The sequence below is a fragment of the Carassius gibelio genome, chromosome A11 (genome assembly GCF_023724105.1).
Source record: "Carassius gibelio isolate Cgi1373 ecotype wild population from Czech Republic chromosome A11, carGib1.2-hapl.c, whole genome shotgun sequence".
In the NCBI taxonomy this organism is placed as follows: domain Eukaryota; kingdom Metazoa; phylum Chordata; class Actinopteri; order Cypriniformes; family Cyprinidae; genus Carassius; species Carassius gibelio.
Window position 1 is genome coordinate 14,511,482 of NC_068381.1, and position 23,240 is coordinate 14,534,721.

Genomic DNA, 23,240 nt, shown 5'->3' on the forward strand with positions numbered 1-23,240 from the left:
TAATCCTTTTGTTTTTAATATTTGGCATGTTTGTGTGATGCGCATCCCTGTTTATAATAAGCAAAGTCAACGCCAAATGTCTATTCAAAAATGGCTTACTACCATAAAATTACATTTTCTTGAGGCTTTCTGAGCAAGACATGAAAGTTGAAGGTCAAGTTTATCGTTATTTATTATTACTGCCATACACTTTGTCACATATGATGTTAACAGCATTGAATTACTGAATTATTTATTGGCAAGATGTTTAAGAAACATGCATTACCAAAGGCTGTAGGCTAAAGGCTCATTCACACCTGGAATGATAACTATATTAGTGTCCTCATCAACAGGCTCTTAACATTCTTTTTATTGTATGTGCATGCTGTCATTACGTTGTCTGCCACTTAAATGCTCAAGCTCTTCAAAGTCTGATCGATTCTGATTGGCTGTCATTGCTTTTATTGTTCATCAACTGGAGAAAGAAGAAAAAAAGAGTGATTCCAACAGTATAGCTCCTCTGTATCATTATAGTTGTGTTGTGTTGTGGACTTCTCGATTCACATATCATCTGTGCTGCCATGTTATTACATTTTGATTAAAGATTATGATTTTTTATTAATGTGCCCCAGTGTATTTTGCGCAATAAGATCAGAAACATGTATTAAGAATACATACAGCCCATTTTACTTTTGGACTTTCTGGACTTAATTCTTTCAAAATCAAAATGGTAACGCATTCAAGCTACTATGAGTATTCGTTGTTGTTGTTCTACTTTTACATTTCTTTGTGGAGATGCTGAATGCTTTAACCAATACCCAATAGAGTGCCTGCTTCCCGATCTTCTTACAAAATTCAAGGCTGGTCTACAGTTAAGTAACAGAATGTCCAAGGCCTCTTTTGGTGACATAACCACCCAGCAAAAGTTAAATCTGAAAATATTTTCTGTCTCTAGAATTGCAAATACTTTGTTGACAGCAGGGATTTCCAATCCTTAGGGAGGCAAGTGACAATGTTCTGCAGTTGTTATGTGCGGAGGTGTAGGAGTTTTACAGTCTGATGAAGAAAAATAGAAGGTGAATGTGCCCCATGGCATCTGTTACTGACGCTGTTTAAGGAGGCTCTGCGTAAATTTCGGAAAACAAGCTGCACCTCACATAACCACTGATGTTAACACCAGTGTAGCCGCCTCAATATGAGCACTCTGGGATTCTTAGGATGGTCATAACATCCATGTGTTCAGTTCAACATTTTGGTTAAATTAATCAAACTTGCGTTTTTTCATAGGATTCTTACATCCTTAATACTTTGTAAATGGAGCTTCACTTTTTAATCTTCCTCCTGAATTCGGCTATTTTATGTAATTTCATGTGGTTTTCTGTCTTTCACATTTCCCATTTTTCACCACTTCTGTCAGGACCTGTCTGCACTCCAGCTCCTGTGTTTGGAAGTACAGAAGTGATTACATTGTCCATCAGCAGCTAGAATGTCCGTATCAGCCGCTCGGATTGATGTTTGACAGAATAATTACAAAACTGTCCACGATGAGAGCATAGTCGGTGGGAGTGAATGTGAATTCTGGTCCTTTTTAAAGCAAGTCAGGCCATCTTGGTGATTCCCCTGGGCAGCGATTCCCAGTCATGCAAGTTCAGCTCCTGTTTACTTGATTAAAGAAAGACAGAAACCTCTAAAACTGTTTGCTCGGCTTGTGTTTGAGTCACATTCAGTGAGATCCGAAAGTCTGAGAAGTGAAAATGCTTCTGTTTTGCATTTCTCTAATGCATTATAATTTTCTTTCATAAGTTACTGAGTTAAGTTATTTAACAGATTCATTTTGCACAATTTAATTTAGTCCAGAGTTTAATCATAAATCCGTTCCATTATCTTGAAATTTTTATTGTGCATATTTATTTTGACATACAAAATGTTAAAAAGCATTGCAAAGTGTGTCTAAATCTTGGATGGACAGACAAGATGGATTGTAAAATGGATTGTTGTGGACAGTAGGATAGTGATAGGCTTATGTCCAATATTTATAAAGGGGTTGGAAGAAAAATGTAAACACCCATATTATTATAGGGTATAGGGTTAGACAATGTTTACCTGGAAGACACTGTTTCAACAAAAACTGACCAAAAGAACCTCATAAAGCCAACATCCATGAAAGAGCTTTGCTTGCTAAAGCTAAATATTACAGCAATACTAAAATCGTGGGAAAACACCTTAATAAACAAATATTGCATATTTCGCAGCTGTTCACAATATTGAGTCCGACCTCTGTATATCAAAGAGATTAAGTAGAAATAAAATTGATCAATAATAATAATGATAATAGTGTTAATATTTCGTTATAATTTATTACTTGTGATGTGTATATATGAAATACATATCTAAAATATGACTTTTATTGTTCTTAAATTTGATGTTTATTGTCTATGTAAAATTAAAAATAATAATAATACAAATGTATTGTCTTATAATTTTTCTCTATTTTTCACAGCAAATGTTGATGTTTGATTCATTGAATTTAATTAATCAGCATTTCATAATTAATTCTAATATTAATACAAAATAATTATTTCTTGACCTCAGTTGGCCTTACATTTTCTCCCAATTGTTTTTTTTTTTGTTTTTTTTTTTTTTTAACTGGAGTTTTCTCTCATTATGCAGTGTTTGCTGAAGACACTCGCTCTTTTTTATTTTTTATTTATTAATTATTGGAGTCTTATTAACTAGCCTTAGTTAAAACCTGTGTTAAAACCTGTGGAGAGCGTGTCCTCTTTGCTGCACTTTAATGGCTGTTGGACATGGGATCGGGCTCAGTGTGAAAACTTCATTGACTCATGGATTGAGGGCCACAGCTGATCTCAACCTGAGCTAGACCATTTGATCCCTTTAATACCTGAGCAAAGCTGCAATGGCTAATTTATAGGCTTCTGAGCCATGCAGATTGAGGCTTCGGTCTGCGGGTCTTAAGTGTCTGTCACCAGGGCATGGAGAGACTCTCACCCATTTTAACATTCTCCTGCTCTTTACACATTCATTTTTAATGAACAAATGAAAATAGATGCACATTTCTGCAAGACCAGCCTAGTCTTACGAGGTTAATGTTGGTACACCAATAAACATCATTATTGTGGAAAAATGTCAAATGGTGATGTTTCCTTGTGTTAACATGACATTGTCTGATGCACTGATAGGAGTTCACATGCCATCGGTGTGTCCATTATTTCCAAGATTTGATGTTTATGGATCCAGACGTTTTGTGATATTTCTGTATGCCTTGAGCAACCTTTGATAATGAAAGGGGTAGGAAGGAAAAAGGGAGGGGGAATGGTGAGTGAAAGAGAGAAAATTCTATCCATTTTTAAATTACTCATTTGGTTTGGGTGGAGAGGCAGCAGAAACCAGTCCTTGCGTTTCAATAAGTGCAGTGATACTGTGATTCACACAGATGAATCACAAATTAGTGTTCTTAAAAGGTGCTATTTTTAGAGTGGGTTCTGCTGAGGGCCAAAGTGCCATATCAAAATAGTATTCCATCTATCTGGATTAAAATGCTCTGGGGTTATTTCATCCTTGCTAAATTGCCTTGCACGCTAAACAGTGGCAGAAAAGTGAATTATCCTGTGCACACTTTGTTTCTTTGTTTCATCATCGGGGCTATAAATGCATATGGCAAATACAATACACACACACACATAATGAATGTGTGAGGGATTACAGTATATTTGAAAAACATATTAAAAAGTCTATTAATGCCCTTAGATCTGCTATCATGTTAATTTGTATAAGCACTTCTATATCAGAATGAATGGTTTGCATTTACACGCAGTAAATTTGTTAAATTAATCTTTATTTTAAAACTGAAAAAAAAATTGATGAATGCAAACATTTTCAGTTACTAAATATTGCCAAATGTTTTAATAAATATGAATCATTTATTTATTCAGTATTTTATGTTTATTTTTTATGTTGTACTGGAATAGTTTTTTTAATGCACATTTTAATTATGACAATTGTTAATAGTTAATTTTCATTAATTCTTTTTTTTTTAATGCTGCATCTTTTTTGTACTAATGCTACATTTTTTAAATGCTGTTTTCACTTATAATGTCAAATATTGTCATAATTATTAATTTATTATTAATTATTATTACTTATATTATTAGCCTCAAATGTCCAATAACAGGGAATTTATTATGATATAGTGAGTAGCATCCAGTCGGTTATGTGGTCATCTATATGTCAACCTATATTTGTTATATCAAAAAAAATATATATATATATATATATATATATATATAAATATATATATACCTTTCCCTCATAAAGTTTGTTTTTATGAGGGAAAGGTATATATAATTATTTATTTTATTTATTCATTTTTTTTGATGAATGGTCCATATATGAATATAGATAAGAAGAACTGTGTAGACTTAATAAATACAAAGTAGCTTAAACTATTTACTACTACACATACTCATTTCATAAATTTTTAATGGAACATAACTGATTTTCACTTCCCGTCCTTGTCCGGCAATAACTACCACTTCCAGCTAATGGTTAATAGGCCTACTTTCACAGCTGTTGTTAAAGAATGGTTCTGCGACCATTAGCAAGTGTCATTTTTAACAAAGGATGAGACGTGTCTCTAAACTGTAACTAAAAGTGGACGATTTGCCTTGCAAAAAAAGCACACAGCTGCCCTTTAGATGCCTCATTGAATTCTAAGGTCCGGAGCAGTCTGAATCTGAATCATTTGGATAATTGACCTTCTGCGCGAATACATTAGAATAAATTAATTTTGATTGGCCATGGAGCGTTGCGAACAAAGTAGGAGGGTCGGTCTTTTATATGCAGTGTTGGTTTGTTGCGCTGAGTCTCAGAGGTGATTATGTATGCCATTCTGTGTGCATTATGCATTTCCTCATTTTTTTTTTAAGTAATTCTGGCTCGCAGCAAAGCTCAGTACCGCAGTCTACTTTTGGCAAAACTCTATGATTGAAGTAGATGTTGGAGATGTCTTGTGAGGAAATGCACTACTTTAAATTTTTCTACCCAGGCCTGTCAAGGGAAACTGTATACACACAGGTAAGCTCCAGTACAGCTAGGGGATCTCAAGGCCAGCAGTATATGGTGTGTGTGCTCGAGGGCTGTGTGGCCTCGGTTAAGTCTGTCTGACACTTCTGACTTATCACGAAGAGGTGAAGATTTCATATGTGATGTTGTAGATGCTAAATTTCACTTCGGGAAGGTTAAGGTGAGTTAGATGCGCCTTCATGTCAACAGCAAACAGCATGTGCAAATCACTTTACTTTCATAATGTGACTTCATTTTATCGACCAGGAATGTAAGAAGCAGACTTTCATATTTCAGAGTTTGTAGTCAAATGCAGGTTGTTGATTAGTGAATAGCAGCTAGATTATTTTTATTTATTTATTTTATTTATTTATTTTTTAGATTTTGTATTTTAACTGAACAAACTGAGCACCGGTTAAGTTGCTTAAAACTAGTCTTGGGAGCCAGAAAATCTTTTTTTTTTTTTATTCCAAAGACCCAAAATTATTATTTTTATTCAGCAAGCGTGCATTAAATTGACCAAAAGTGACAGTAAAAATCCATAAAACTGCCTCTGTATTCAGCATACAGTGATGGGTGTATGAGTGCTGCATGTGTTCATGTGTGATACATTTACTGTCTGTTGAACATCTCTGTTCCACTGTCTCAACACTCACACACATTAACCCCTCTGAGGGTGTTATGGGATATTTATGTCTGTCTGTCCCTGATGACATGTCTCTCTTTGGGATGAATAATGTTCCCGCCACTGTCTGCTGATGTCAGCTGCTCAACACAGCGGCTCAGTGTGTGTGTGTGTGTGCATGAACGAAAGGCTTCATGAGAGGAAACGAAATCTGCCGTCTTGACTGACATGTGTCAGCTTTCTCGCCATGCTTGCTTGATCACTCTCATTTTTTATCCTGTCATTTTATAATTTCTGCATATTTTAAAGTGCCACTGCATGTTTTTGAGTGTCACATTTTTTTTCCACTCTCATTTTTTCACTGATGAAATATCAGGACAGCTGTTGTAGGAATGGTGTTCTGTCCCAAATCATAGTGAGCTGCCTAATGGCTACATACAGTAGGCAGGTGCCTTTTAAGGAAGCATTATAACCATCAAGCAGCCCTTATAAGTGACTGATTTGGACTCTACATCACTGGTTCTCAAATAGGAGGACTCCGAAAACTTGGGGCCACAGGATGACTTTTTATAAGTTTTTACATTTCTAAATTATTATTAATATTCAGTATTTTTTCTTGTTATCATGTTGCTAAGCTAACAGCTTTAATATGCAATTTAAAATATGTAGAAAATGCTAATATTATGTAAAGTAATGCAATTTTAATTACTCTGGACTTTTTTTTATGTTTCAGTATTTAGTTGCACTGAATCCACCAATCCCCCGGTTTATTTGTTATTTTTTTATTTTATTTATTTTTTCCCCGGCAGGGCTTGTTGCAGTGTATTCTGGGATAGTCACAAAGGTTAATCATTTTGGCTTAAAATTTGACTAAAATTAGGTGTTTTAATAACCTTCCACATCTATGTACCCATGATGTCTCAAAATGCTGATATGATATTTTACATAAATATTATATCAAATAAACGAATTGAATTATGCTGAACTGTCTTTTATTCTTAGATTTTAGTATTAATTGATTTAAATTTTTTCTCACTTAATCCACCTTAATAGAAAACATTTTTACAGAGCTTGTTGCAATGCATTCTGGGATTGCAATATTTTGCAATAAAATGCCTTGGCTATGCCATTCCCTTGATATGTCAGAATACCATCTCACTAGGCAGCTCACTATTCTCCATTTCCTCCTTCATATCTGCAGCACATTGTCTTTTGAGACCTTTGAGACCTCTAGATTTCGCTCATAAATGAGCCTGCATCCAAGTTCAGATTTTAAATAGAGCTGTGATGGGCACTCACTTGGCTTCTGTGCATTCAGGAATAAACATGAGACTTAAAAGCACAGAGGAACTCATACACACACACGCAGACGGCAGTAGGCTTTTATAGCCCCTTTCTGCCAGACAGCACAAGTCATGGTGTCCTCCTAACCAGGTGTGACATGCTGGTTCTCCAGGCTTCTTTCTTTCCACACTGAAAGCGTAAAGCAGCTTGAGTCAGCTATCGCTTCAATTAAAAGTCTTTCTTTTGTGTGAACTTTTGTTTTAGATCTTATAAAATCTCCATGATTTAAATCTCTACCAACAGAATTGAAACTTGCTGATATCAGTGTCTCGAGTGTTTATGCATGTGCATCATGAGCTATCAAAACCCTTATGAGTGTTCCTGTCCTCATGAAGCTCAGTCTGTCCTTTTCTCTATTGACCGTATTGAGTCATGTGTGTTGAGAGAGAATTGAATGGCGTGCCGTCTGAAAGGATAGTCTAGCTCATCTCTGATATGCTTCAGCCTGAATCGGTAGCTGTCACAGTTCACAACCCCACCACTAAGGCACAAGAGACACAGACCTTGAAGCGGATATGGCCAAAGCCAGGATTCAATTCACTAGGACACACCACACACCCCTCCGTCAATGTCTGTAGTCTCTGGCTGCAAATCCATTTCAGCTTTGATTGGTTTCTTTCTTTCCTGCAAAGATGGAGAGGGCAGGCACACACATCTGACCGCAACTTCACGTGGTGGTGGCGGGGCGGGTGAAAGACGTGACCCCACAGCCGCTGTTGATTTTTCAGTTTTGAGAAGGAAAAACAATGAATTTCGTTTCTCTACGGAGAAGAGAGATTCTTAGAACAAGGGAAATTAAGGGACCTTAAGGGTACAGTTCTTCCCAAAGATCCATATAAATGTTTTTACATTGTGGAAATCATAGGATCCTAAGGTCACTGTGGTACCATGATGAAACTATGTTTTTGAGAAAGATGGGCCATCCCAAATGTGACCATTTCTTCCATTTTATACATCTGGACATCCTGAAACTTGTGTTGACCAAGACGCATTCGATACGTTCGGCTCCAACCACAAGGTGGAAGAAAGATCCTGTTAAAGCTGTCAATCAAGAAAAGTCGACCGGCAGTTCTCAAGTGTCTCCTAACACGAAGTGATACTCGGAATGGCGGTGTCAGGATGTGTCTGTGTTTTGCGAGCTGATTTTTTGACATAATGCTTCATCTCCTTCACTCTGGGTGAAGAGAGAAGCTGTCATGCTTCAGCAGGCTGGATAATTATTTCTCTCTTATCCCCTGTGCCAGGCCTAATCTGAGCCCTCAATAACAGCCTGGAGCCAAACCATGTCTTTCTGTCCCCCCCATCCCTTTTTTTTTTTATTTCTCTTTGCTCCAGAGGAACGGCAGAATCACTGGCAATGGATTAGCAGGAGGGGAAAAATAGCCTCTAGATTTGATAAGATTGTGCCAAACGAAGAGAGCCAAAAGATGTAGATATCAAAAAGGAAAAAAGCATATTAACTTTCTTATCTGTCTTTTCTGTCGCTAAGCTTACAATTTGCCAAAATATTTGAATAGTATTTTCATATCTCTATGACTATGCCAAGTTTGGATGAGAGATATGAAGCCCAATCTGTTCACATGGCACATGCTTGTCCATCAGAAGTGTTTTCCAGCTCTGATAATGTAGCTTTTTTTCCTCAAAAGCTCTGACTGCTAATAGTTAATGCTAAGGAAGCAATTCGCATGAAATTCATCTAGAACCGTCTACACCTCTATAGAAACGCCATTATTTTGCCTCTCTATTGTGCACAAACAAACAATTCCCCTTTCGCTCCTCCTTTCAGCTGCCCGTCTTCATTTGAAAATGTTGGGTTTTAACCTTTGACTTCTAGCTTATTGGAGTATTCCACATCAACTAAGAGACTAAGGTGCAAAATCAACTGAAAGCTAACGCAACAAACCTGTGTTACTCAGATAAACCAGAACAATGGTGCTAATAGGGTGCGATGTTTTCGCTCTTTTAAGCATTAACAAAAGACAGATGCACTTCCCCAGATTGATTAGCACTGGTCAGTGTGGTAGACACCCCTTTCTCTGAGAGCACAGCTGCCAATGTGTGGTTGGATGATAATGCCAGTGCTCCCCGAGCACACACCTAGTGCTGATAGCAACACAACGGTGTTTAGAATGAGCAGCTTATTAATTGAGATTTGCCTCCCTTTTGAAATCAAACTGCTTTCGTTTTATCTTGTTTTGGGGATTATTGTTCCAACGCTTTAAAACACATCACAGAGGGACGTTGGAGGAAACTAATGACAGACCAGTGCCAACGCCAGAGCCGTCTCGTGTCACAGAGAACTTCTCCACGGAACAAAAGATACTCCAAAGCAAATAAAGATTAAAAGGCCTAATCAAAAGTAGGCTGCTTTCTTAAAAGTGAAAACCAACTGGGACACTGTACTGATGCAGTTTTCTCCCAGCTTTCTTAGAAGTCGTGATTCATGTAAACTAAAACAAGCATGTGATGCTAGACCCACTGGCAGCTAATGCAGACAAAAAGCAACTCTGAGAGCAGCAGAGAATAGTTTACTATGCTTAAGGGCTTTGATAATATTTTAAAATATTTGAACCACCTCTCTGCTTATTTTGATGCAGAAAATTCCTCAAAATTGCATTCAGGACCCCATGTGTTGTTTTACTGTCTTTTATTGATATTGGCTGGAACATAGCGAGACATTTTTTGAGAAAAACATTTTTTGAGAGAGAGAGAGAGAGAGAGAGGTAGAGAAGGCAAGTCAGTGACTCTTTACTCTTTACTCCTTTGTGCTGCCGTATTGAACTGCTTATTTTTTATTGACCAAACATGTTTGTACTAGCTTAATCAGCTATAAATTGATCTAAATTGAGATTGCATTTAACAAAGAATAGATTAATTGGATTATTGTAACTATGAAAATCAAGAACTGATTTTTATCTAAGTGAACAGCTGACTTTAGCAAATTAAACTGTAAACCAGAGCTTTCCCTTATCCAATCTTTTTTCTTTATCGTCTCAAGAAATATCTACGTCTACACGAAACCACAAAATGATGTAGTATGCATGCCAGACCAGTAGGTGGCTCTGTAATTCTGCCACAGAGATATGCTAAAAACGAAGAAGACTTAGACTATGCGCATGAGGTGTACAAACGAACATGGAACAATACGTTTATTAATCTGTGTTAATGTTAAAGACAATTGTTCCGTGTTTGGTCATGTTTTGATTTCTGTTACGTGACGTAGCAGTGTCTGACTAGGGGGCGTGGGCTGATGACGTCATCGTTTTAGAAAATATATGGATTCGCTGTACACACGAAAAAAAACATGGGTAGCGTTTTCAGAATTAATCCATTCTGGGACCCGGTATCAAAAAATATCGGTTTGACTCTCCCAAAATGCTGGATCTGTCTGGATGTAATACCTATATGATACAAAAATGTATGCATATACAGCGAAATGCGTCTCCGTGTGGACGGGACCTTAGTGTCATTACCTATAGTGCATTCAGCCTTGTTTTATTCATGTCTCTGTCATAAGCAAAGCCTGGTCTGCTTTCAGCGTTGCATATGCTCTACTTTTAATGCAATATGCAGTAAATTTGCTTCAGAATGTGCGAGCCTGGAGGTGCAGTCCGACATTCCAACTGCAAAATGAGTTTGTTTGCGAAAAATAAGAAAACAAGATCCTGCCCCTCTGACAGTTTCTATCGCATTTGTTCTTTTTCTTTATAAATCCCACTGGCAGCTTGAGCGAAGTGCACTATATTCTTACGAAGCAGCATTTACTCATGTACAAGAAAGCATAAATCATGCCTTACTGTATCATTAATATACATAAATGTCAATAGAAAATGCATGACAGGAAGAAATATGACTGTGCACAATAAAGGCTGAATTGAAAAATGTCCTGCTGCTGAAGACACTATTGTGTGGAGAATGAGGCCTTGTGCTGTTGCTCCTGGATCTGTGCTGCCCTCTAGTGTCAGTGTGAGGAGTGTAGGGAAAACCTGATGAACAGCAAAACCTAAAGATGCTGGGAAGGAATGACAAAGAGCTTATGTGACTCATAGAAGAAGTGACATCACTAATCAGGTTTAATTGTATTTGATTGGATTTGAACAACATTAATTTGTATCATCTCCTTCTCTTTATATATATATGCATTTCAAATTTTCTATTTTATTTTTAAGTGACATTAATTTTTGTATTTATAACTGTATTTACCTCATTTTCAATGTGACAAATGTTTTGTCTACATACTATAACTTTAATCACATAATTTAATTACAAATGTACAGTATTTCAAAACTTAATGTATTTCCTAGTTTCACTTTTCAAATCACTTTTTATTTTTATTTTAACATTTTATTGTTACCTTGAGTTAGAATTATTATTAATTATTTACCTCTATTTCAGTCAGATATTTTATGTACAGGTGGACCCAGAAGTCTCAAGACCACATTGAAAATCTTAGATTGAAAATTGTATTTTATTTTATTAAAAAAAAAAAAATAAATAAAAAAAAAAAAAGAAAGCTGTACGAGTTGTAGTCTGTCACACACAGTCAGGGTGACATGCTTCAGTGTGGTGGTGGTCCAGCATCAGAAGCTGGACATTACAGACATGTTCCGGTCTGTCAGATCCACCACCAGACCCCACACTCATCTGACTGTGAGAGGGAATGTGCTGTTTCAGGGTCACATGCTGGAAACCCTTTACTCTGTCAGCTACACTACAGGCACTACAGACGTGTTCTCCTTCATTTGTTTTAGTGTGGATTTATTTATATCACAAGTTGACAATGAAACACTAGCTGCCTGCAATATCTCGTAAAGATGTGGATATGGCATCTGGCAGCTCAGCCAGGTGGGGATGTACCTGTTGGTGGAGGCATTGTCTTGCTTGTCTGCGGGTCTCGGCCTGTATCTATTTCTGTCTCAGTCTGTTCACCTCTACTGTCTGTCAGCCTGTGGATTTATCTTAGATTTTTCACCACCTTTTTATGTAAAGATCTTGGATTTGCCTTTTCTCTCAGTGAGTGCCTGGGTGTGTCTCAGTCAGTAGAGCTGTCAGTAGGGCTGTCAAGATGATTGCATTTTAACTGAACCTGCCTAAAACCTCTCAGAATGCAATGTAAAAAAAAAAAATAAAAAAAAAAAATAACACTAGTCACTATATGTAGTTATCGAAAATGTTTAGTTCTGGAAAGCATTAAACCTTAATTGTGTTTTGTTTGTGACATATTGCACAGTAATCAGAGTTGTTATATTAAAATTCGGACATTTTATATTTATTATTCTTAATAATAATAATTACATGGTTATTATTTTATAGTTTTTAGAGTTTACATTTTTGTCTAAAAACTGTTTATGGTTGTCTTATTTCATCTTATTTATTTTCTAATGTTGTTACTTTTATCATTATAATAATAATAATTATTATTATGATGATTATTATTATTATTATTGTTATTATTATTTTTAATGCTGTCAAACAATCAATCAAGATTAATGAATAAATAAATGTACAAAGCACACACATATAATGTGAACAAAAACTTTTATTTTAGATGTGATTAATCACGATTAATCGATTGACGGCACTAATTATTATTATGGATTTACTGGGAATTGTTACTTAATGCAGAATAAACACACTTCATAATGGAATATTTGCGTTTTTATTTTGTTTTATAATTTTGTTACTAATATTATTCTTATTACATTTTTTATTGACAATTTTACTAAAAAAATTTGCAGGATGTTAATAATGTTGCTGTACTTTTTATATAGCTATGACGATTATGTGTAATGCAAAAACAGTGCTCAGTTAAAAAGTATAAGCTATATTTAATGTCTAGTGTGACTTCATAATAGTGCAACAAATAATAGAGTTAATAAAATCGCAGCATTTAGAAAACCTTGCCCCAGTGGCGGCTCGTGGGTTTTAAAATAGAGAAGATTATTATTATTATTATTATTATTATTATTATTATTATTTTCTTAACTACTTTAAAATGTCTTTTAGTCAGAAAATTTAAAGAAAACAACACATACAGCAAGATAATATAACTTCATTTACCTGTCTTATCACTTGAAGCAAACATCCATCCCTTCTCAAAAGTGTGTTAAAAGAGAGCCTGCTGTAGCCTATATCCAGCCTAGGTGTGTTTTATCTCCCTTTATTCTTAAGTTTGAAGATATACTGTTTGAATGACAGCTTGGTAAATCTGTCGGCAATCAAATATTCGCAATCAAATGATCGCTACTCATAAGTACTTGGTACATTACATTATCAGCGCAGTGGCAGCAGGAGACATTCAAAATCACGAAATTTACGTCTCCAGAAGGGAGAATACCAGAAGGGAGGCTAGTCTCCACTATGAGGTTACTTTTCTAAACACTTCTCAGCGCCGAAAATGAACACTCAATGCCGATTAGCAATTTTTTTTTTACCAAAGGAGGCACGAGAGCTCAACGTTTCCCCGGCCTCCCCCTCTCCTTCTCTATAATATAGCAGTTGTAATTACATCAGCAGATTTGTCACAGTCGGGATAGAAAAGCGTCGTTTTCACATTATGGTATTACAACTGTGAAATTACAATTCCTCAAAATTTTTGGGGAAGCTGTGCCTCCCCTGCCTCCCTCGACGAGCTGCCACCGCCTTACTCAGTGCCTGAATTCATGTTGAGAATTATATACAATTCAAAAAATAAGAAACTCCAGTTTCTAACCAGTAAGGTTAATACCAGCGATTATGTGTGAATCTGCCAGTATCCTCAGGTGGGCTGCTCATTTCAGGACTTAAGCACCTCAGATCTCCTTTCCAGCCCCATAAAGGTTTTTTAGAATGCTAGTGCTAATAGCCTATTAGGTAGCTTGTCTTTATTCATATGAGGTGCAGGGTTTTCTCCAGTCATGGAAATCTTGGAAATATTAAAACAGTTATAACATTTTATAAATAATACCAAGTTTTATGATTTTTCATGAATCTTCCATGATTAGACATCGTGAATGTGAGTTTTTCTTGTTATCCTCAACTCTAAACTGTTTAACTGCATTGAAAAGTATTTATTTTTATGGTTTTTATACATTTGCTGGTTAAAATAATGAGAGAACCCTGAAGGTTGGTTATTTTTTTTTTTTTTTTTTGCCTATTTACCTGCTCAAAGGTATAGTTTACCCAAATATGAAAATGTACTGTCCCTCAAGCCATCCTAGGTGTATATGACTTTCTTCCTTCAGACGAATACAGTTATTGTTATTTAAAAAAAATGCCCTGGCTTTTCCAAGCTTTATAATGGCTGTAAATGGGTGTTCAGAATTTTGAAGTTCAGTAAAGTGCATCCATCATAAAAAGAACTTCACACGGTTCGGGGGTTAATAAAGGCCATTCGAAGTGAATCGATGGGTTTGTGTAAAAAAATAAATAAAAATATCCGTATTTACTAGACTTTACTTTAGTGGTGTTCTAGCGGATGACATAGGATCTTTTTTTTTTTTTTTTTTTTTGCTTCCACGTTTGTCACTTTTCACCGGAGCTTACGCTACACCCTGCATCCTATGTCGTCCACTAGAACGCAGCTCTCTCATAAAAGCGCTTACGACAGTTAACCGAAGCTATGATTACATTTTATAAAGTTTTAAATCTTACACAAATACATCGATTCACTTCATGTGGTGTTATTAACCCCCTGGAGCCATGTGGAGCACTTTTTATAATGGATGGATGCACTTTTTTTTTGGCTATAAACTTGGAAGCGCAAGGACATTTTTTTATATAACTCCGATTGTATTCATCTGAAAGAAGAAAGTCATATACATGGCTTGAGGGTGAGTAAATCATGGGGTCATTTTCATTTTTGGGTGAATTGTCCCTTTAAACACTGCATTTGCTAACACATATAAAGTGTTATCTTGATCCATATATTTTTTTTTTTACCTTTTTCTCCACAGGTAGAGGCTATCCTGGTAAACATCTTCGGAGGAATTGTTAACTGTGCCATCATTGCTAACGGCATAACCAAGGCCTGCAGAGAACTGGAGCTCAAGGTTCCTCTGGTGGTCAGGCTCGAAGGTGGGTGTGGCCAAACAATAACATTTATACCAAAATTCACCATTTTTGAATCAAAATTTGTCGTTTAACCCTTAGTTTTTAAAATGTGCCCTGTAAAACCTTTAGGTGTATTCAAACCCGTGTCTTTCAAGTGTAGAGTTTGTTGAGTTTGTTGGTTACCAAACATATAATGCCACAGCATTCGCTGGTGGCAGAGAGAGGAGCAGAGGAGCCAGGCACCTCTCACCTGTGTATGCTAATGCTACGCGCTCATGTGACACTAGGCCTCGGCCTGCTCCCATCTGCCCATTAGGATAATTGGCAGAAAACAGCGGAGTCGTTTTGCCTGGAGAGAGACATATACTCCACTCCATTAATTTTCTCCCTCTCGTTTGTCCATATTGTAACCTATCCTTCTGATGATGACTGCTTAAATATAGGACAAGAGCAGCACTAAGATTTTTAGCACAATTAAATACGTATTGTTTGTAGTTTCTAATAATATTTACACTTTCAGGGGGAAAGCACATGTGGGCCAATATGGTGGCAAAATGCCAGACATGACACTGAATACAGTTTAAGCTGTGAGCTGGGATTCATTCATTGCTACACTATTGACATTAGACAACTGACCTTATTTTGCCTGCCAAACATTTCATTGTTCAAGAAAAACACAGTAAGAGCTACTTTAAAAATTGAGCTGTTCACTCTTCTCCATACAGCTTATGTGCTCTCTGTGAACTGCTACAAACAAATCATTAAGTTAGTGAGATAAACTTGAAAACTTGAATGAATAATTGTGCAACGGATTCATTTAAAAAAGACGATTCAAGAGAATGATTCATTCCCAGACATCTCTGCTTCTCTCACAATTTCTCCAAAAAGAGGTGTCAGGTGTCAAGAGGGCCATGCCACTTGTCTTTTTCTCAAATGAACCTATCAAATGGCTTCAGAAGACTCATGGTGAAAACATGGTTGGGTGAACTAGTCCTTTATATTAAAAGACTAAAAGCCTTGATTTCATACATAGTGCAAAAGTAATTACTGGCACCCAATTTTCACAAAACATTTTCCATCCAAATGAAAATGCCTTGAAGCAATAGTGGCTCAGATTCGCCTGCCCTCTCTGGGAAAGTGAATTAGCCACAGTGGCCTGAAAGCCCTCAGTAATGGGTGTAAGTGGCAGCATGCTGCTTACAGATCGATCCTCTCTTCTGTCTCTCTGTCTGTGGCTGATCATGTCTGACAGATCGCTATAAGATGGTTCCCAGCTTAGAGTTAAGTTGTATTAGCTGCCTATTGATTCAGGCCCATTTCTTGCCCCACCCTCTCCATAAGCCCCTCCTTTCCAAGAAAGACTTCAGGTACATATGCGTGTGTGTGCATGTACCTCTACGTACTCTCTTCTTCCAACTTTTCCACAATCAGCTCCTTTATACAAACAGACAAAAAGCATCCTGTTTGGGTATAAGATCCTGGTTTTGTTCTTCAGCATGATGGATCAATGGTGCTCAGTTCAGGCCAACAGTAGTTGTTCACTCAAAAACATTGGGCAAAATTAAGTCTGAGATCATTTGATTTATTTTGATACTCTTTTTGGCTATGCATTTCATATAGATGCAAAAAGATACATTGAATTTGTAATGAGACAAGACATAATACAAAATATACTCTTTTTAATAGCTTGATTAAATAGCTTGAATTTTAATTTGCTTTATTGTACCAAAAATATCATAAAATTACTGTTGCATGTGAAAAGTATGCAGAAGTATGATTTCTGCATGATAGTCTTCTAAAATGTAATGATATATGAGTCATATTCTTTTAAAAGTTATTTGAAATAAAAATAATTAAAGGCTAATCATATCTTTGGGATTTTATAAAAGGTTTTATTAGTTTTAGTTATTACTGACATTTTGCACATTTCTCAGCAAATGTAGAGGCGTAGTCTAGGAAATTCTTCAGTAGGAATTTAAATATGGTAAAATGTAGTAGTATTCTCTACAATGAAGAGCTTTGAAGCATCTATGTGACACTGGACCACAAAACCAATCTTAAGTCACAAGTCAAAAATACGATGTATGGGTCAAAATGATTGATTTTTCTTTTATGCCAAAAATCATTTGGATACTAAGTAAAGATCATGTTCCATGAAGATATTTCATGAAAACAATTACTCTAACCCTAACCCCAAAACTTTTGAATGGTAGTGTCAAGATAATGCTGTATACATTAAAATGATAACTCACATTTCGGTAGATTTCTGATAAAGCTTCTTTCAGAGCTCATTATTATTGTATGCGCATGCTTATTCATAATCATATTCTGTCAGTTCCATAATGAGTATGTATGTTTAAACATTAGATATTCTAATGTAAGCTTTGTTCAGAGGCATAGGCTAAATCATATGGAGTCACTGGGCTTGGTTTTGGCGTTAAGTTGGTCTCTTGCAGCACCTAGTGGCAGTGAGCGAGTACAGACCTGTGTGTGTGTGTGTGTGTGTGTGTGTGTGTCGGTTCCTAGATGCTGAGATCAATGCAGTGTATGAGATATTACCACATACAGAACTTATTCAGACACATACGTAGCATGCAGAGATTTGAATCGCAAAAGGCCATCTAAGATCCACCAGGCAGTGGAAAAAAAATAGCTTTCAGCGTGTAGGAGTATTTTTCGTGGCATTTGTTTAGGTTTGCTCTCGCTGCCCTCAGACGACTCAGCATTGTGGAGCAGCGGCGGTCGGCAGATATTCTATACTCCCAGCGCACGGCCCTGCTCACTAATGAAATTATACAATTGATTGTTTTGTGCTGCCAAATGTGGGAGACGTGTTAGAAATGAGTTATTGTGCAAGCGGACAAAAGCGCTGAAATATCAGTAGTTAAGTGGTGCTGGTAATTGAATTCCTCATGAAGCTGCTATTGATTAGAACATCCTCCCTCCTTAGAGAGCGAGTATTGTCATAATTACACTGCAAGACAACACCACACACACACACACACACACACCTGTACGTTTAATGGTACTTGTGCATTGGCATAGAGATATTTTAGATTTATAAGTGGGTAGCTTAGCTCAGATTCAGATTTATATGAAGGCAAATGTGCAGGATGATGCATTCATGCAAACATTTTTTTAGGGCCACATGGGTCATAAAATAATTGGAATCATGGTTAAGCAGTTTGCATATTGATCCATGGTGTTGGGGTGCTCATGTGACCGCTGCGAGTTCTAGCCTGACTCGCATTATGATCTGATTTCATTCCCCCTCTTTTCTTATTTCCTTGTCATTTTCTACTCTAGCACTGTACAATGTACACTGTATAATGTAAATTTTAATTCATGAATATATTAAAATTTAAATGCATTTAAAAATGTATATTTAAGTGTTGTTCAACTAAAAATACAACATACATTATTATATAAAATATACAAGAGTTTAGACAAATGTTTAAATAAGTTTTTAAATAAAAAAGTTAAATATTAAATAAAATATGTATAATAGTTATAATTATTAAAAATATATATAATAGCATAAATGTATAGAAAAAAATTGTTCAAATAAGTATATGAATAATTATAATATACAGAAAAGTTCAATCAGTCTAAAAATGCTGAAATAATAAAATGTCTTTTAAAAAAAAGCACTTTTTATTTTTAAATAAATGTACAAAATGTAATGGAAAATGTTTAAATATTTTATTTTTTGTATTATTCTTTTAAAAGTAATTTTTTTATAATGGAATATAATGGAAAGCAAATAATTATTAAACAGCATTTTGCTCAAATGTCTTCGTCGGTCATTTGAACACAATATAAAATAATTAAAAGCTCACACCGGGGATGAATATCACGCACGATTATCTCTGACATTTAATGCCTCGTGAATAAACAAAGGGTGCAAATGTGAGTGTGCATACATAACATTTTCACCTATAAAATTTTTTTAATAAATGCCTCGGGCTCGTTTTTTTTTTATTTTTTATTTTTTTTTATTTTTTTATTTTTTATACTTGGGGGGGTTTGATGTGCTGCATTAAATACTGTCTTAGAGGAAGTAAGTAGACCAAGAAGATACATAGAGGCAAGATGAATGTGGAGAAGCTGGTCTCAATAGTGTCTGAACACAAAGGGTTTCATGATAAATGCGACCGCGACTACGAAAATCTAGGACTGGATGTGTACCGGGTTATTTCTGTTTTTAATTTAGCGCCATCTAATGTCAGGGAGTGAATTTGCACGTTCACTCGGCTCATCGACATTGAAAATTATTTGGATATGAACACAAAAGACGTGTCGAAAAACATCAGCAATAAGCACACAATAATCGTCCCCGTGTTTGTACGAGGCTTAAAGTAAAATAATAATACTAATAAAAATACAAATAAATATTTTTTATAGGCTTGTTTTTGACACACACATTGTGTGAATGAGAGCTTTTCTCCCTAAGCTCCACACTCACCTAATAAATCAGCACGTCTCTTATCTAAAGCTGTTCGCTTGAGGCTCAGCAGAGTCACACACCTCTCACATGGGTCTGTTATTCCTTCACTTACATCTCACAACTTCTGTTCCCTTTACTTCTGTCTATCTTCATTCTTTTGACCCCTGTGGATTAGTTTTCTGATTTGTTTAATGGGGTTGGCCCCGGGCCTTGGCCCTGTGTTGGGGGGCCAGAGTTCAGTGACATTCAGAGTCACTGTAGAGACCACAAGGGCAGCCTAAGCAAAATGATACAGTGTGTGCTCAGTCAGGACGTTTGCAGCTGGCACCGACATGTCCCCCCGGCCGGTGAACGCAGCACTTGCATTTCCAGCCAATGGGACGAACAGCCCCATTACAATTCAACCAATAGAACGCTTCCTGTCCTTTTCAGCCAATAGAAGGATCCCAAAGCCTTTTCAACACTACTGCACCTTCAAACCAGCAGAGAGACCCTCCCCAAACTCAGCCCTGCCAATCATTTTGAGAAAACAACCTTTTTTTCCTTCTTAAACCATAGCCAGATTTCTTTGTTAGGCCTTAATGTAAGGATGGATACTGATCAGTATTACATTACATTACATTATAAATGTTGTATTTTGAATTATGTAATTCATAATATTTTAGACCTAAACATATTCCAATAGAATACACCATGCATACCTGTTTCTGTGTGTGTGTGTGTGTGTGTGTGTGTGTCAAAATGAAAGTGAAGTCTTAAAGATCCCCTCTAACCAAAGTGTTCTGATGTTCAGGAACCAATGTTCAGGAGGCGAAGCGTATTCTGTCTGAGAGTGGGCTGCCCATCACCTCTGCCAGTGACCTCGATGATGCCGCCAAGAAAGCTGTTGCCGCCATTGCCAAGAAATAAATGCATTTATTCACACACACCTTTCTTACACACCTCACCAACAGAGCTGTGGCCAGAATCACATGATATGAACAGAGCCTTACACACTTCACGCACACACACGCCTGAAAAGCTTCATGCTGAAACATACAGTACCAGCCAGTTAGAGTCATTGGGCATCTTGTCCAGTTTTTCCAGGGACAATAGTGTATTTGAGAACCTATATATATAAATATATATATATATATATATATATATATATATATATATATATATATATATATATATATATATATATATATATATATATATATATATATATATAAATAAATCTCACCGTCCCAGTCTGATTTAAGGTTTATTTTGTTTATAAGAATAAGACTTTTTTTATGGGTATAAAATGTACAACTCTAGGTTAAGGATTGTTTGTCTACAATATTTCTGACTTAATGATAATTTATTGAACATTAAATTCAATACTGAAACCATTCTGTATTACATGTTTAAAAAAGATATTGTGAATCCCAAATGCATCATGATGTATATTCACTTGCATTTTTTTTTTTTTATAAACACAAAGTGGTGTAGTTTTTATACTGTGCCTGTCATGAAGATGTTTTAAAAGCCAAAGGCCCACAATAAATATAATTAGCTTTTTGTAATCTCAAATGTATTTTTAAAGTTAATGTATATTTACAAATGTTTTTTTATCTTATTTTTGATTGAGCTTCACAATAATTGTCTGTAAATGAGAGTACCTCAATAAAAATGGGTTTTTAAACCACTAGTGATAATTACAGCATTAGGCTGTGTGTGAGTGTGTGTTTCTGAAATCTATACCTGTCAGCAAGTTGGAACATTTAATGGATTATCTGTCAGGTGATCCGAGAGGACACCCGGACCGGATCAAGTGCCTCGAGCAACAGACCTCTGTCTCACTTTCTCCTTGTCTTCTTGCACTTTTTTATTCTACCTTACGTTCGTGCACTTCTCACTCTTCCACAGTCAAAGTTACACGTGAAGGTGAAGTGCAGATGGCTGTAAATCGAGGAGATGGTTCAATAATTGGTTATTTCAAGCTCTTCCTTCATCATGTCAAATACAAGTGTGTTGATGGATTAGATTGTGGAGTTGGAGTCTTTATAGAATATGCTCTTGTGGTGTCATTCTATAATTCAGAGGTCATCGAAAGCGTGTCGGAGAAAGCAAATGTAATGACCAAAATTAACACCGCTTTCCTGTATAAATATAGATGAGCTGAAAACCCTAAAGAAGTGTGAACTGAGTGTGGAGACAACCGATAATAATAGCTAGCTGTCATATATTAGTTTAAAAGCTATTCTGTATCCTGCTCTCATTACGTAAACTGCATTTTAAAGATCCATCTTCCTTCATACAACCTTGTAATTGTTCAGTTGGAGTTTTGAAAGGATTGCGGTCATTTTTTTCCTCTCAGAACGGATGTCAAAACGGTAATTGCCTCTTTGGGAATCTGTCTTTTGAGTTTAGCGTGAAACTGATCTCCAGCCTCTTCGTGAAAAGCGCAATTTTCTCCCTGGACATTAAGGTCAAGTCATTCATTCAGGAATATTGGTTATTTATTGTGTCGTTTAGAGGTAACAGCCACAAATTTATTAGTTTATAAACCAGCAATGTGCTTGTAGAGAGCGTGTCGCTATTGTATTTGAGTTGTCAGATACATGGGCTATTCACTTATTATGTGTTGCCAGTTCAGTACATTATGGTGGAAGTCTAAAATGGACATCTAGAGCTCTTTCATTTAAGTTTATTAGCGTTCAGAACTTCTCAAGGTCAGGTAGAAATAAGTCTGCCATGGTTTCCTGGCCTCTCTCTGTCCTTGAGCTTTAGGAGGTATCGTCTTCTAAAGGAAAGAGGCTTGTCTTGAGGAGTCTGTGCGGCATTATTGCAGAGAGCCATAAAAGACAACGATATATATGTTTTACAACAAAGCCAAAGGGAAAATGTTGGCCAAAAGCGCTCTCAGGTGGTTGATTTTGTTACTGAGTCAGTGCTTTATATTCAGGTCTCATGGTTTGGCCATATAGCACAGATGGGCAGAGAAATCCATTTCCCTCTTATAGAATTGCAGCCTGGGATTCTGTAATTGCAGCACTTTGAGAATCTGTCTTTGTCTCCTTAACAAGGAGTTGAGATTTAGGGTGGAGGATGACAAGGAAGGAAAAATGACAAAACCTAGACATTTGATTCCTTTTATCAAAATTTTGTTTTCAGTTGTTGAAGTTTTACTCACCTTTTCTGCCTGGAATAATAGACCTGACAATCTGGCATTACTGCAGTTATTTCTGTTTTATATTTGTTCATCATCAGTGTGGCTTGGTCATGCTGTCCTCTTATCAACAATTTAACAAAATGTAAATAACTGTAATCTATACCTATATGTGTGTGTGTCTATGTATAAGATAAATATTTTGCTGTATGCCAGGGTTCGAGTTCTGAATTATTAACAGTATTATTATTGTTTATTAAATAATACGGTTATTTTAAAAATTATAATATATTGTTCATAGTTTGCATTATCTAGAATGTGCATAAACAAAATGTGGGGTTTTGAAAGATTTCAAGTAATTTCTCATGCTCCCAAGCCTAGTGTTACCATATGTAAGCCACATCACATTTTTAGTGAAGTACGTGAGGCTTTACAAATATCTCTTCCCACACTTGTCATGTGTCATGTCTTTTATCTTTCCATGTCTGACTGAGTTAGAGTCAGTCTTTTCAGCTACGCCTGCTCTTATAGTTCCATTATTGCCTTTTTCTATAACCCCGTTTATCTTGTAAAACTTCCAATTGGTCGTCTCTCCT

At 36.2% G+C, this 23,240-nt stretch overlaps 1 protein-coding gene across 1 annotated transcript in view; it reads left to right on the top strand.

The window, feature by feature from the left end:
- LOC128022431 (succinate--CoA ligase [GDP-forming] subunit beta, mitochondrial) overlaps positions 1-20,650 on the top strand; it is a 92,209-nt gene extending 71,559 nt beyond the window's left edge. The window contains exons 10-11 of the mRNA XM_052610018.1: positions 14,965-15,085; positions 20,302-20,650. Of these exons, the coding sequence (XP_052465978.1) occupies positions 14,965-15,085; positions 20,302-20,417 (237 nt within the window). The 3' untranslated portion in view covers positions 20,418-20,650. The remainder of the gene's footprint in view (positions 1-14,964; positions 15,086-20,301) is intronic.
- Positions 20,651-23,240: the final 2,590 nt, after the last annotated feature.